The sequence below is a fragment of the Crinia signifera genome, chromosome 1, assembly GCF_055691185.1.
Source record: "Crinia signifera chromosome 1, ASM5569118v1, whole genome shotgun sequence".
NCBI lineage: Eukaryota > Metazoa > Chordata > Amphibia > Anura > Myobatrachidae > Crinia > Crinia signifera.
In genome coordinates, this window is record NC_139217.1 from 331472677 (window position 1) to 331487554 (window position 14878).

The window sequence follows — 14878 nt, forward strand, 5'->3', positions numbered from 1 at the left end:
TGCTGTGCATTTAAGGAGTTTTAATATAGAGAACTAGCCTTTTGGATTTGGTGGCCATATAGGAATACCAGTTCATCGTTCCCCTGTAAATCTCTGGCCATGTGAATATAGACCCATAATGATCTCACAGCTACTTTTTTTTTAACAATATGTTTATTGAGTTTTATCAGCAAACAAACAGGGGGGGGGGGGGGGGGGTTACAGAAAAGAAAATAAAGGGAGGGGGTGCGATATACACAGTAGTTACATACGAAAATCACATAGGTTAAATAGTATAATGTAAACGCTAACACATCACTCAGAGAACCAGGAGTGTACTTAGATAGTGCTCAAACATCTTGTTTTAGACATATAAATAATGGTAGAGCGTAGCAGGAGGAGTATCCTAGATATTATACTTTACCTATATCTTCTACATAAATTCCAACAGGAGTAATCATAACCGGTCCCCATATCCTTAACTCTCAGAATCTGGGGAGTTTAAAAGGTTGATATCGACAGAGGTATTATTCTTAGTTATATGTCCCGTCCCTTCTCTAAACGTAGACCATCCCAGCCACCACAGATGTATAGAGTTAGAGGAGGAAGCAGTAGCGCACGCAGGGGGGGTTTCTGAGTACCTAGAAACCCCCTACCACCCATGGGACATCAAAGCTTCCCCCACCCCTACCGCTGGAGGATCGGTAGGTGCCCCAATACATTGCTATGCCCAGGGGTCTACACTGCTGTTGACGCGTATGTATGTATGTATATATATATATATATTTTTTTATTAATATACATTTGGTCTACCTATAATACTTTAACCGACCCGGCATATACTGGGTCACCTAAGTGTCCACCTCCGTGCTTTGCTCTGCCCCTCTGGAAACCCCCTTCTGAAAATCCTGCGTTTGCCACTGGGAAGAATACTGTAACCCTGCGGTCTCGAAACTGTTTCTGGAATTTGTCACATATCAAGTCGATACTAGGGATCCTCTCTGATCTCCACAATTGAGCGATAGCTGCTTTTGTAGCGATCAGAATGTGCCCCAGAACATAAGATTCGCGTTTGGTCAGGTGGCCTCCATAGAGGTGAAGGAGAGCCGTTTCGGGGTTAGGTTCAATCGGTTCACCAATTATTTTACTAATCAAGCAGAATATTGACATCCAAAGTGGCTTCAGTACAGGGCAGTCCCAGAATATATGAAAAATGGTACCTATTCACCCGCAGTTTCTCCAGCATGTTTTAGAGATATTAGGCCATATTTTATGTTGGCAGTCCGGTGTGTAGTATGCCCTGTGTATTCACAGCTACTTTTTATAGAATATGAGCAGACTTACAAGACAGTGGGCCTGATTCTGATGTGGGATTGAAGCATAAAAGAGCAAGTGATGGTAAAACCATACTACACTGCATGTGGGACAGATTTAATATGTGAAGAGAGATTTAGATTTGAAAGAGGCATGTCGAAATTCAAATCTAAACTGCAATGTAAAAATAAAGCTGTCCAGCATTTGTGGAATGCATGCAAAAGCAGCCTGTATTAACCCTGCATGCATAAAAAGAACATGGTTTCTCCCAATATACAGTTACTTGCTCTTTTTTCTTTACTCCTATCTCAGAATCAGGCCCAGAGGCTCCAGTTGAGAAACTCTCCTAGCTATGGAAATAGCCCAAGAAAGGCAGGTGTCCAGGTAAGGAAATTCCATTGGAAGACAACGCTTTAGGCAAAAGAGATCGTATTTTCTAAAACGGATAAGGCTGAGACCTGAACATTCAAAGAGGAGAGTTTTAAACCATGATTCAGACCATCCTGCACAAACCATAGTAACAGGTGTAATCAGAAAGAATTTGAAGAAATGCCCTTAACTTCTCACGGTATAGTATATCAACCGAGAACGGTGGTAGTTCTTAGCCTTGAGCATGGTCTGAAATACATGGTCAGAAAATCTTTTATAGCTAAGGATCATAGCATCAGTAGCCATGTGGTTAAAGCCAGCAGAGGTAAATTCTGGTGACATCAGATCTAGTCTTTGTGGCAGGTGCCATGAAGAGAATGACTGTGTACCATGTGCTTCCTGGCCGGTCTAATGCTACCAGAATCACTTGAGCCTTTTTTGTACACCAATGTAAGCATAGCTACCAGAGGAACTGCTATGGCCGGTGGGTACCTAGTCCTTAAGTAGAAATCTCGACATCTGGTTGCCCACACATGAACACAGTCTGCTGGAACACTTCCAAGTGAGAGGACCAAGTTTCTCAGAATTCCCTTGGTGTCTGGTACCTTTTGCTCCACCCAGTGCGTTATTATGCTAGTCTGTTTAATGACCAGGGCACTCTGTGTCCCCTTGGTGATTTATGTAAGCCACAGCCATGGCATTGTCTGACTGTCTCTTGGTGATCGCTGTTCCAAGTAATGGTCTACTAACCAGAGCATTAAAAACTGCTCTGAGTTGCAGGCTGTTTTCTGAGAAAAAAAACAAAGACCTTGTAACTTGGACTGAAGGACAGAAGTCTCTGGTTGTCTCAATGGCTTGCATTCCATTATTATTATGAACCAGTTATGGATCAATGTTCATGTTCTCTTGAGATTGTCGCCTTTCAGTCTGCAACACAGTGAATGATGTTCTGAAGAGCTTGATACAGATTAAAAAAGTGGCTTGCCAAATGCTGGCAAGACTTCTTTCATTTCAAATTTAGCTTGATCTGGAACACCCTCTGAATTAAAATATGCAACTTGCACTTTGTTGAAGATGGACACCATTTTCTCCTCTACCCTTATGTAAAAGGTGAACTTACACAAGTCCTTGTAGCAAGAGGGCAACAACACCATTTACTGATTGGTGCCATGCTAGGAAGGTATCACGTTGGACTTCCTGAAATTGAGAATCCAAATCTAAGATTCCAGGATATGGGAGAGGAGCCTACAGCAATATGAGGAAATTTGCTTTGATCTGCAAATCATCCATGAAAGGGTCGTCATCACTTCCACAATCATTGTGAACATCCTATGTGGCCATGGCCCAAAATGAAAAGTGACAAAGTATGTGTCTTTGCAACCCACTGTTGTGTTTCTAGCTGTTCAACATCTGTTTACTTCTCTGCAGCGCTACACAAGGATCTAAGCAAGGAACACAAAATTTGCAGAGTTGCGTGTGGATAAAACGCCGCCCGCCCCACCTTCACTCTGTGAATTCTCCCGCACAGTTGCAAATGGATGCTTTGCATAAACATCCAGTTGCAGCCTTGGGTGCGGGGGCCAAATCATTTGATGGTCGCCGACCATCAAATGATTTAGAAGGTGCACACAAAACTAAGAATAGTCTCTGGTGTCTTAGCTTTGCGTGCTCCCTGTAAGGGAACAGGGCGGGTAGCTAACATCCACTGCTGTCAGCTACCTGCCCCCGGCACCTGCATCACTGCCTAATGACCACCCATAAAATACTGGCTGTTCCCATGGACGCAGCCCATTGCTGCTGCCCCACATTGCAAGGTGTGAACTGGACGGCGAACTAGCAGTTCACCATGCCTGCTTGCATCCAGCATATGCACATGCTTACAAACGTGCGGGGGAGCGAGGCGATCAAAAGAATGCCTAAAATTAGCTAAACCCTGTACACTGTAAATTTTATTTTTGTAGTTAGTTTAGCATAAAGCCAGTTTAGGATGAAACCGGACCTTCTGAAGTAGAGGAAGGGCTCAAGAACTCTGGGATGCTGCATCCAGCTCACATGTTACTGTAGACTGCCTGGGAGCCGGAGGGGTATTGATGACCTGGGAGTCGACAGGAGCTTATTGACGAACTGGGAGTCAACACGGGAGTTGACGGCCTAGCAGCCGACATGACTGTTGACAGCCTGGGAGCCGACACGGGAGTTGACAGGAAACTGGAGAGTTGACGTCTGTGCTGACTTGGGAGTCAAAAGGTGGTATGGCAACAAACTCTGCTGGAAGATGCTGGAGTGCTCTATCCCAGTGGTTCCCAACCCTGGTCCTCAAGTACCCCCAACAGTGCACGTTTTCCAGATCACCCGGCAGGTACACAGGTGCACTCGTTATTCAGACACATTTTAAAAGATCCACAGGTGGAGCTAATTATATCACCTATGATCCTGTGTGGAGACCTGGAAAATGTGCACTGTTGGGGGTACTTGAGGACCAGGGTTGGGAACCACTGCTCTTTCCTCTTCCCTTGGAAGCTGGTGATGGTAGACAGCGAGGAAGGTAACCTGGCAGGTGAGGAGAGTCAGGGAGCTTTAATATTAGCAGCAGGTGACAGCAGCAGGTCGCTCAGGGTTTTGCACAGGGTAACCAGAGGGTCTCTGGACAAGATCCTGGAGCCTTGGAACACGGAGGACTAGATACACACAGGGATCAGACAAGTTGTTCAAGGCATGAGTAATGGGCCAGAGGCCTCAGCTATATATCTCCTGCTGGCCTGTGATTGGCTGCAACCCGCAGCAGCAATTAAGTCCAGGAAGTACCTGTGCACACCTTTAGTCACATGGTCAGAGCAACAAGGTCACAGGGAAATCATTGCACAACAGAGTCATGTGATTGCAGGTGTCACGGCGGCGCCCATGTGGCGTGGGCCCGGTCTGGGACCAGCGTGGGATGCTGGCAATAGTTCAGGGTAATGCCACTCAGATCCTGCCATGGAGAGTACCCGTGGACAGCATAGGACAGGGGCCTGCGCCGCAAGACACACCAGCGAGCGGGTAAGGAACGTGGACGTCGATGCTAACGCGCACCGCGGTTTCTGACATCCTGCTTGGAAGCAGAATGGTGTTCTTAGAAAGGTTAACAATGGGTTTAACAACTTTAGGTAGGGATTACCACTTGCAGGGAACTGCAATCTGTGGGGGGACATGGTCACTAGGTCTACAAGCATTAGGTCGACATGGGGAAGGTTGACATGGGGTTTTTCACTTTTTTTATGAACCAACATTTGCCAACAGGTGGTATTTCATGCCCTACCATCCATTAGGCTGTGGTGTGAGCGCAGCAAGCCATGCGAGGGGACACTGCAAATTTTTTGTGTCCATGTCGATATTTGGGACAAAAAGTGAAAAACACCATGTCTACCATCCCCATAATTGACCCTGTCAACCTAATACTTGTAGACCTAATGTCTGTCTATCCAATGATCCATACCCATCTGTGGGATATATGAAATCAGGCTAAAGGCACACACTATAATATTATCTTTCCAGTCTGTTATCCATGTTTAGGTGCAAATGGTCATTTTTCATTTGCTTTGAAAAATTTCCAGATTTTCATTACAACCAGCCAGATTGGAAAGCTAAACTTAGTGTGTATGGGCCTTTAGTCCACAATACGCTAAGCAGTTACTCCAACTGAGCAAGATCTCTGAATCTTTGCTGCTGGTTGCTCCCAACAGATGGCTGTAGCGTTTGTTGTGGTGGGCTCAAAGCCACCTCATGTAAAATAAATGCTTGCTTCACTGCCACATTTCAATCATTTTTAAGGTTTAGCTGTCCCCCAGGAACATAATGGGAGTGCAATCCCGCTTCTGCACGGTGGCTTCTAATGATCTTTAAAAGGCAGTTTTCACGAGGGTAGGGAGGTATAAGTTACAAATGATAACTTTTTATTGTGTATTTCTCATAAGGCAAATCTTTTCTACAAATTAATAGAACTAACAGCTTATAAATATGGGGTAGTTATAGTATTTTTGTAGTGTCATGCAATAGTTTTTTAGGTAAAATTTACGTTTTGATTGTATTTTTCCTATCCATGAATTCTCATTTAAGTTAGACAATTTCAGTTAAATGTGTTCTAATATTGTTAGTTAAAACAACTCACAGCTAATTTTTGAAGGACAAAATATAAAAAATTAGATGTTACAAAACGGACAGCAACTTAATTTGTAACACTATAGGGGTATTCAATCCTCCGCCGTTATTTCCTATGGGGGAAGTAACGGAAGGTGCCTATTCAATGCTGTCTTTGCCAACATTATTGAAGAGGCATTTCGGCAAAACGAGTCAGACGTAAAAAGCAGTTGGGGCTTGTTTTGCCAAGAACGGCCATGGATTGTCCTGCTCACGGACTGATCTCGACGATCCATGACCATTTCTTGTAGCCACGCCCCCTTTTCGGCAGTCAAGCAGGCCAAGAATGGGACAGGGTCACAGCTGTTGGGATGTCGTGGCGGGACAGGGTCACAGCTGTTGGGATGTCGTGGCAGGCCCGGGATGGAATATCCCCTATGTCTTACAATTAGAAGTTCACTATCAGGTTGCGTTCCACCAATGGAATTGTATTTGCAGTAAATAGATTAATTGTGATCTTTGACGCTTACATATACCCCTCAGAATAGTTCAGTTACAAAAAATAAATCCAAGAGTGTACCAGTGATTCCGATTCTTGCTGAGACTTCTATATAGTGACACAGTCCTAAGGATTATTGTCCGCAAAACTTTTTTCAAGAAGTCTGTAGAGATTCTTGTTATTACAATATAATCTTAAATGGTGCTCCAACCAATTAGCTTCTGTCATGTTTCCAACACAGCCTGTTGGCAGTTAGCAGCTGATTGGCTGGTACTATAGATCTCTCTCTCAGGCTTAGTTTATAGTACCCTTAATGCCTTTAATACAATCTGAAGATAAAGCAGTGTAATTTTGCAAGGGGTTGGGATCATTTGGTCTATTGCATTATGGTAGAAAGTCATTAGGTCGAATCCATTAGGTCGACATGCTAAAAGGTCGACATGATTCTAGGTCGACATGGGAAAAGGTCGACATGATTCTAGGTCGAAAGGTCATTAGTTCGACAGGTCATTAGTTCGACAGGTCATTAGTTCGACATTGTCTATGTCGACATTCACAAGGTCGACATGGGGTTTTTCACTGTTTTTTTACCTGAATGTCAACACAGTCGACATGGACACAGTTTAAAGTGCACTGCATCCCCTCGCATCGCTCGCTACGCTCGGCACACTATTTTATTCTCCCACCACGCCCTAGTGGATGGTAGGGCATGAAATACCGCCTGTCGGCACATGTTGGCTCAAAAAACAGTGAAAAACTCCATGTCGACCTTGTGAATGTCGACATAGACAATGTCGAACTAATGACCATGTCGAACTAATGACCTGTCGAACTAATGACCTTTCGACCTAGAATCATGTCGACCTTTTCCCATGTCGACCTAGAGTCATGTCGACCTTTTAGCATGTCGACCTAATGGATTCGACCTAATGACTGTCTACCATAATGCAGTAGACCAAATGACCGCATCCCTTTTGCAAGATATCTACCAAGTCTTTAGTGGAGTGCCATTATTACCAACCACGATAAAGTGAACTGAGATGATTGAGTCTTGTAGTAAATGAATGATATACATTTAGACTGTGCACAAAAAATACTGAGCTTGCAATCTTATCCACTTAGGCCCAGCTAGTGAAGGACAGAAACTCCATTCTACGTCTGACTAGTGTGGGCTCAGATGATGATGATGACACAGATGCTGCACCAGAAAGAGTGCACATGACATGGACAAAGGATAAACACCACGCCGTGCGTTTGGCCCAAAACAACCCGATGCCCAGCTTCCAGGACTTGCTCAGCATGAGGCCGTGAGATGCAGAATATGTTGTGTGTGTTTGTACAGATTCTATTGCAGTGTCATCAGCAGTCTTTATTAATAATGTTTGTTATTTCTCTGCAGGGATCAGTCTAACGTGCGGCGAATGCACACAGCTGTGAAACTGAACGAGGTCATAGTCAATAAATCTCATGATGCTAAACTGGTTCTGCTGAATATGCCAGGCCCTCCCCGTAATGCACAGGGTGATGAAAACTGTATCCTATTACAAAAAAGTTAATGAATATATGGTGCCAAAATGTACATTTTACTTTTATAAAATAATCGATCATAAATATGGGTAATCGTTGCCAAATTATGAAATATAGTCTATGGAAAGAAAGCTTGCAGATTGGTATCACATAACTGCTATATTTAGACATGTTAACGCACATATGCCAAATTTAAAAAAACAAAACAAAAAAACACCTAATAGATATATTTAGGAGCATTCTACGATATCTGCTGAGTATGGCAATATGATATAGCAAATACGAGTACCTGCCGCAATACAGCAGTTACTTGGCCACGCCTACATTTTATAATAATCCTACAGCTACAGAATTGGCTGCCCTTTGTTCTGGGCCTAAAAAAATGTCCAAACAGATCAACAAACACCTAATATTAATTTGTATAGTTGGAAAATCTGGTGACAATCTACACATGTAGCAGCCTACAACAGACTGCACCTGACCTAAGTGTTTAGTCAGATCTGTGTGTTCTTATATGAGTGGCTACATTGGAGGCAGATCGTGGTAGTATCAGAAGCTAGCCAGTGAAACAGACCTGCACAAAATTGTTAATTGTGACTCAACTTCAACACAGAGGGCAGTATTCAATGAGAAAAGTTCTCCGTGTTTTGTGGAGAATTTGTGCTTTGTTCGCCTTGGACGGAGCATTTTGCTCTCCAAAAGCGAGCAACCCTATTCAATGTGAAATATTCTCCGTCTTTCTAAGTGATTTTCTCCGTGTCTCTCCGTGTAGCAATTCTCCATCTTTTGATGGGGAGCTGGAATGTGAACTTTTAAACTAAAAGGTTTTTTTTTTTAATTTTGGTGTCAAAAAATCAGTTTTTTTTTCTGTGAAGGGGCATGTTATTTTTATTCATGTGCTTATAGCACATGAATATATATTTAATTTTACATTACATATTCATATATTCACTGCACCCGATCGTTAATATGCACGATCGGGTGCAGTGAATACTGGGTCCCCCGCTGCCTATAGGGGGGGGGGGGGCAGCCTGTGCTGCCTGGGTCCCGGAGAGCCCCCCTCCCCTCCACATTCCTCTGGAGCAGCCAGGGAGACTATAATCTCTCTGGCTGCTTCCGTCCCCCGGCTCCCTGCCAGCTCCCTGCCGCGGACGCTCGTCCGCTGCAGGGGTTAAGACTCGCCGCGAGTCACTATTCAATACATTGAATAGTGGGAGCAGGAGGCTCCGGAACATGGAGAGTGCATGGAGAGCGAAATAAAACGCTCTCCATGCACGGAGAATACTGCCCAGAGAGGTAATGTGTAACAGTATAGTTCCAGACTACTTTTTGTAACTAACACTTTTCAATATTATTCTGCTGTCACGGTGTCCTTAACCAAAGCTTTCTCAAGATATGGAATTTCTAGAGGTTTTGACGGAAGGCCTGGAGCGCGTGTTGCTAGTGAGAGGTGGTGGAACCGAAGTCATCACCATTTATTCCTAACAGGAGTATAAATCTGCTACATAATGCACTGCAACTATCGCAGATCAAGATTGCATTCCTGAAAGTGAAAGGAATGAGGAACAAGTTAGGAAATGTCCTACTGTAGTTAAATCTCAAACCCTCAATTTCTTTTAATCATTTCTAATGCCAAAAAAAGTGTGTTCATTTTTGTGATGTGAAAGCACTATGCCAACAAAAAGGGATGACGAGAAGAACAGTATTTTCTTACCATGGACAGTGTCCCCCCTCACACTATGCAGTAACAAGCAAAATAGATCTGAAATTCCCCTTGCACGGAATGAATAAAGATGGTCCGCCCCCTATGACCAGTCCCTATCCGGAGCAGCGCTGGAAAGAGAGGTCCAGTCATTGAAGGGTACAATGTTTTAGCACGCCTTAATAACTCCTGACGTGACTGGGAGCATGCTAATTCATACTACACTGGTGGATATACATTTTACCCTGAGCCTCCTTTCCAAATTGGGGGATCAAAATCTTGTGTGTACCTGTTTTGTGGACATGTTACATTATTGTACAAAAAAAAAGGAATTTGTCTTTTGGAACTGTATTCCTGGCTATTGCCAATAATTGTCTGATGAAGGCAGAAGTATTACCTCTGATCTAAGTGAGAGAACGCAAAGTACTCCCAACTGAATGTTCTTAGTTGCATTGCCATTTTTTATTTTCTGTGTGTGGAATAGTTGCCTAGTTTTAATTTATTGGTGAATGCATCATTCCATGTGTTAAAACTTTCTATAATTATTGTTATTATTATTGTAAGAGAAGCAGGCTCCCATTATATTGTAATAGGACTGCAGGATGCACCAGCTTCCTCATCCCATTTCCTAGTTCTACAGACATATCTCCAATTGTCAATGTGTGTGTGTGTGTTACCATTTTTTGTTTATTAAGGGGTGGGGGGGTATAAACTATTAGACAACACAATAAAAAGTTTTCTACAAAACTGCCTCTGAGTTATATTAGAAGTATTTTAATTCTTGAGAGAACTCTAATCCATAGTACGTAGAAAGTATAATAAATTATTATGCAGAACGAAAGTATTCAAATAGCCATGAAAGTGGGTGTGAAATTCTGTATTGTACAAATTCCTTTATAAGAGGATTGCATGTCTTCTGTTCCATTATCAAAATAAGAGACCTCCGCCTGTGTATTCCATTCTCTACGAGGAAAAAGACAGATGTAACACATGGTGCTTTGTAAAGAGATTTGTAGAAAAGGGAGACATAACATTTTAAGAGTGGTGGGCCTACAATGGAGATTTTACAGTAAAAAATGCAGACTTACCTCAGGTGGTTCAATGAAGGCCAGCCAATCGGAAGCATGGGTGGGCAAAAGTCCCATAGACTGACACTTGTAAACAGCCAATGCAAGACCCAAAAGGTTTCCAATCAGATAAACCAGCCCTTGCAGGAAGCGCTGACCAGAGCTCTCTAGGAGCTTGAAGGCTTATAGTGAACAGAGGGAAACACTTAGGTTTATGTGGTGAAGAATAGTACAGACATTGCTAATATGTCAACAATACATAGATTACATACTATCAAGTGGCCACATGGCAGAAGTTTGCAATAAAGCCTATACACAAATCAGTACATCATGTGCAAAGTCCGTCTATACCAGGGCTGGGCAACACAGGCCCTCCAGATGTTAATGAACTACACATCCCAGCATGCCTTGCATCAGTTTCAGCATGGCCACATAGCAAAACTAAGGCAAAGCATCCTGGGATGTGTAGTTCATTAACATCTGGAGGGCCGGTGTTGCCCAGCCCTGGTCTATACCATTGTCATTGGTCTGTAATAATCACAAGCCTTACAAAACATTAAATTGTATGGGCATAGAGGAAGTTACACTTTACAGCTGGCCATACAGCAGAACGACATGATCAACTGCAGGTCATAAGAGTGGTAGAACGAACGATCCCATGTGCTTTAAGAGCACATATGATCTGCTTATGACCACAAGGAAAGCCGATGGTTCAGATGTGCAGCACGTATAATCTGGGGGTCAACCTTCCGCCCCGTGGGACAACGCATCCTACCGATATACCTCACAATGTGCGCGCAATTGATCGCATGACCCATTGAAATTGTACGTTCGGGCCTGATATCATTCAGGTGCATGGCCAGCTTAAAATACAGACATTTCTTTATCCCACATAGTTTGCAAATTTGAAATTTTAAGCTGAATCAAAAGTATAAATGAAAACTCACTGGCTGGTGTAGCAAGCAGCGCTTGTATGGGTCGCCATGCCATCATACACACCATCATAATGGGGAAGATGGATATTGTGTTCCCAGCCATATACATGATAAACAGGTTCATGGGGATCTGTTTCAGTGGTCCGAGAGCGATGTCCCAGCAACGCTGCATTATAGAAACAGGATAGTCAGATCACTGGCAGATAATAGGAAACAATGACAGCTTGTTCTCAGCAGCCTCTCACCTTCTCTACTAGAATGTGGTCAGACTCCTGTACGCTCGTGTCAGGTACCTGTTTGTCAGAATATCCAACAGGATACATACTGTCTTGTGGGGCACCCCTGTCAGCTCGACTTCTGTAGCCAGGAATAAAGGAAGAAGCAACTATGTATCGGATAGGTCATTACACAAAAAACCTTTTAAACAAACAAAATATAATTATGCAAATATGGCTGTCTTAACACATGTCACAATTTATGGATGTAAAAAACTATTACACTTTGAGTACCATACAGTATTTCATTATTTAGTGGTAAGGCTTGTTACCTGATTCCACCACCCCCGAACTCAATGGCCCACTTAAAGCGGCGGCCGCTTTTTGCGACCAGATTCGCTGCAGTTGCCATTACTGTTTCCTGCAGAGAGAATATATGTGTCAGAGTGTCAAATTTAACAAATTATTGTTACAGTATATGGCCTATTACAGTATAAGGCTGTCTTGTTGGGGGTCTAGTTACAAACAGAACAAGTAAAACAATGCAACAGTGTAAACATGAGACCAATGTGACCATTCTGTGGCAAATTGTGGGTTGACACCACTAGGTCGACAGGCAGCAAGGTCGACATGGGTCTAGGTCGACAGTCAAAAGGTGGACATGGGGGTTTTCACTGTTTTAAGTGCACCGCTTCCCCTCGCATTATTTTATTCTCCCACCACACCCTAGTGGATGGTAGGGCATCATATGCCGCCTGTTGGCACGTCGGCTCAAAAAAAAACTGTGAAAAACCCCATGTCGACCTTTTGACTGGAGACCTAGCCCATGTCGGCCTAATGCTTGTGTCGACCGAATGACCTGTCGACCTAGACCCATGTCGACCTAGCTGCTGTAGACCTAATGACCGTATACCCTGTGGCATGTTCAGCAAAACTTCGCAGTATCCAGTAGTTAGATTATTGCCTGTTTTAAAGAAAGGAGAGACTGTGGGGGGAATTTACTAAGATGTGAATTCTACTTCACATGTGATGTTGCTATGGGCAACCAATCAGATCCTGTCTACTATCTTCTAGAGCAGGGCTGGGCAACACCGGCCCTCCAGATGTTGATGAACTACACATCCCAGCATGCCTTGCATCAGTTTCAGCATGGCCACATAGCAAAACTAATGCAAAGCATCCTGGGATGTGTAGTTCATTAACATCTGGAGGGTCGGTGTTGCCCAGCCCTGTTCTAGAGGGTGCTAAATAAATAAGAAGTAGATTCTGATTGGTTGCCCATAGCAACAACACATGTGAAGTAGAATACACATTTTAGTAAATTTCCCCGTGTGTGTGAGTAAGGGGGATCAGGACTAGTAATGACAAATAATAGCCTGGTAATGGTAGGTGCACCAGGGTGTGATGAGCCAAAGACTAGCAGCATAAACAAGAGTGTAGTGCTGGGAGGTAGTGATTTCTGAAAGTAGTTGGCAGTCATGAATTGGAGTTTGAATGTGGGGAAAGGGTGGGTTGAATATCGTGGGTGCCAGATAACTGCCTGATGGTCAGTACACCGACATTGTAATCCTGACTGTTCAAAATGCACCACAGTTGGGATCCTGGCTGACGGGCTATTCTCCATTGTGGGGGGGGGGGCACAACCCCCATAGAGGGAGAATAGAACCTGTGGCGAGTGAAGCGAGCCACTGAGCCTGCAGAGTGGTGAGCGCAGCAAGCCCGCAAGGGGCTTATTTGCACTTGCCCCTCTGTCGGAGCACTGGCAGTCGGGATTAGGATGTCGTGATACTGACTGCCAGCATCCCGATTGTTGGACCGCCATGCCATACCCGGATATCACAGTTGCCCCCCATGGGTTTTGGGGTAGGTTATACACTGCCAGGACTGCCGACAGGCAGGTGTTGAGGGTACAGCAGGCCCTGGCCTCTGGAGGGACCCGGACAGCTGCCCACAGTGGCATGGTGCCACCCACGCGGCCGCACACTGCCTCCCCTCCAGCCAGGCACGCACAACACAGTGCAACCTGCAGAGCGCCAAGCCTAAAACACAGAGGAGCTCGGCCCTCTGCAGGCTGCACTGTGTGCTCTTGATGAGATGCGCCGCCGCAGCTAAGTAATGGTACTGGGGGGGGGGGGGGGGGGGGGGGGTGTGTGCAGGGCATAATGGTACTGGGGGTCCCGGACTGAAGGTCAGTCCCAGGCCCTGCGATTCCCTGTACACTGCTTTGAAGAAAATCTTTATAAATTTGGCTGAGCAATGGAAATAATTTGAAGGGAGACAGGTTTTTTTCCGTGTTTTATACATACACACACACCATCACGTGAATTAGCAATCATCATATAGTGTATTTGTATTCATACTGTGAAACAAAGGTTCGTAAAATACAATATTGCTGCCCCATACTCTATTACAAAGCCCCCATTACATTGCTGTGACCGTTGAGTCTGACAAACAAGACGATGAGGTAATCGCTCCTGTGCTACCGATTTCTCTTTCAGCAAGGGTGTGTGCAATGTACGGGTACAGTCTATAGCGATGTAATTGCTGCCATAAGCCTGTAGTAACAGCAGCCCCTTACTGCACAATGCTGTCAGCAATTTGAGAGAATGATAACGGGAAAGTAGGAATCCAGCCATCACCGAGGCAGTGATATGACTGTGGCGAGTACAGCCCCCTGGTACCACAGCTGGGGACAGTTCACGGGTGATTAAAATGTCAATGTAGCAACAAAGCGACCGGAGCTCCTGTACCAACCTGGTCCGTCGGCACTTCCGCCAGCAGCGCCTCAGCAGCTGTACCCAACCAAGAGGCCTGGGAACAAGCTACTACCCAGCTGGTTATCCAAGACCGGCGCTTGTTAGTGACATCATCAGGTCGATGTATATATTTCACTTGCCTCATACAGCCGTGCTTGCACTAGAGGAAACGTTTTCTCTGTTTCTGTCCTCATTGCGGAGCCATTTTGATAGGGGGAAAGTTTTTTATTTTAAGGAAATCCCCTAAAAATAGCTGATACCAACAAATTGCCAGCTTTCCCAGGATGACTGTAGGGCGTACTTACTGTTAGTGAGATATCTGATGCAGAATTTTGGATTTGGAAGACTTTTTTTTGGATAAAATCATGTAATTTGCTTATGAAATATGTAGTATATAAA

At 44.2% G+C, this 14878-nt stretch overlaps 2 protein-coding genes across 4 annotated transcripts in view; one reads left to right on the forward strand and one right to left on the reverse strand.

Annotated features, from left to right (window-relative positions):
* SLC12A6 (solute carrier family 12 member 6) overlaps nucleotides 1-10253 on the forward strand; it is a 47110-nt gene extending 36857 nt beyond the window's left edge. For 2 of the 3 annotated variants that reach the window (XM_083145198.1, XM_083145204.1), the window contains 4 exons: nucleotides 1606-1677; nucleotides 7400-7584; nucleotides 7677-7810; nucleotides 9198-10253. In XM_083145198.1, coding sequence (XP_083001324.1) covers nucleotides 1606-1677; nucleotides 7400-7584; nucleotides 7677-7810; nucleotides 9198-9289 — 483 coding nt within the window. In that variant the 3' untranslated portion in view covers nucleotides 9290-10253. The remainder of the gene's footprint in view (nucleotides 1-1605; nucleotides 1678-7399; nucleotides 7585-7676; nucleotides 7811-9197) is intronic. The other variant, XM_083145201.1, reaches the window with a different exon arrangement.
* A 7-nt stretch (nucleotides 10254-10260) lies between these two features.
* Nucleotides 10261-14639, reverse strand: EMC4 (ER membrane protein complex subunit 4). The gene is made up of 6 exons (XM_083145209.1): nucleotides 14478-14639; nucleotides 12056-12144; nucleotides 11754-11865; nucleotides 11521-11674; nucleotides 10595-10755; nucleotides 10261-10469 (listed from the first exon to the last, which is right to left on the reverse strand). Exons 1-6 carry the CDS (start codon nucleotides 14622-14624, stop codon nucleotides 10434-10436), a joined length of 699 nt encoding a protein of 232 aa, XP_083001335.1. The 5' UTR covers nucleotides 14625-14639; the 3' UTR covers nucleotides 10261-10433.
* Between the last annotated feature and the right edge of the window lie 239 nt (nucleotides 14640-14878).

Excerpts from the sequence above, each read along its gene's own strand:
- EMC4 (XM_083145209.1), bottom strand. The coding sequence starts at position 14,624 with ATGAGGCAAGTGAAATATATACATCGACCTGATGATGTCACTAACAAG. Across the intron at positions 11,866-12,055 it reads TTCGGGGGTGGTGGAATCAG|AAGTCGAGCTGACAGGGGTG; the intron begins GTAACAAGCCTT and ends TCCTGGCTACAG. Across the intron at positions 10,756-11,520 it reads GCTGCTTGCTACACCAGCCA|CCTTCAAGCTCCTAGAGAGC; the intron begins GTGAGTTTTCAT and ends GTTCACTATAAG.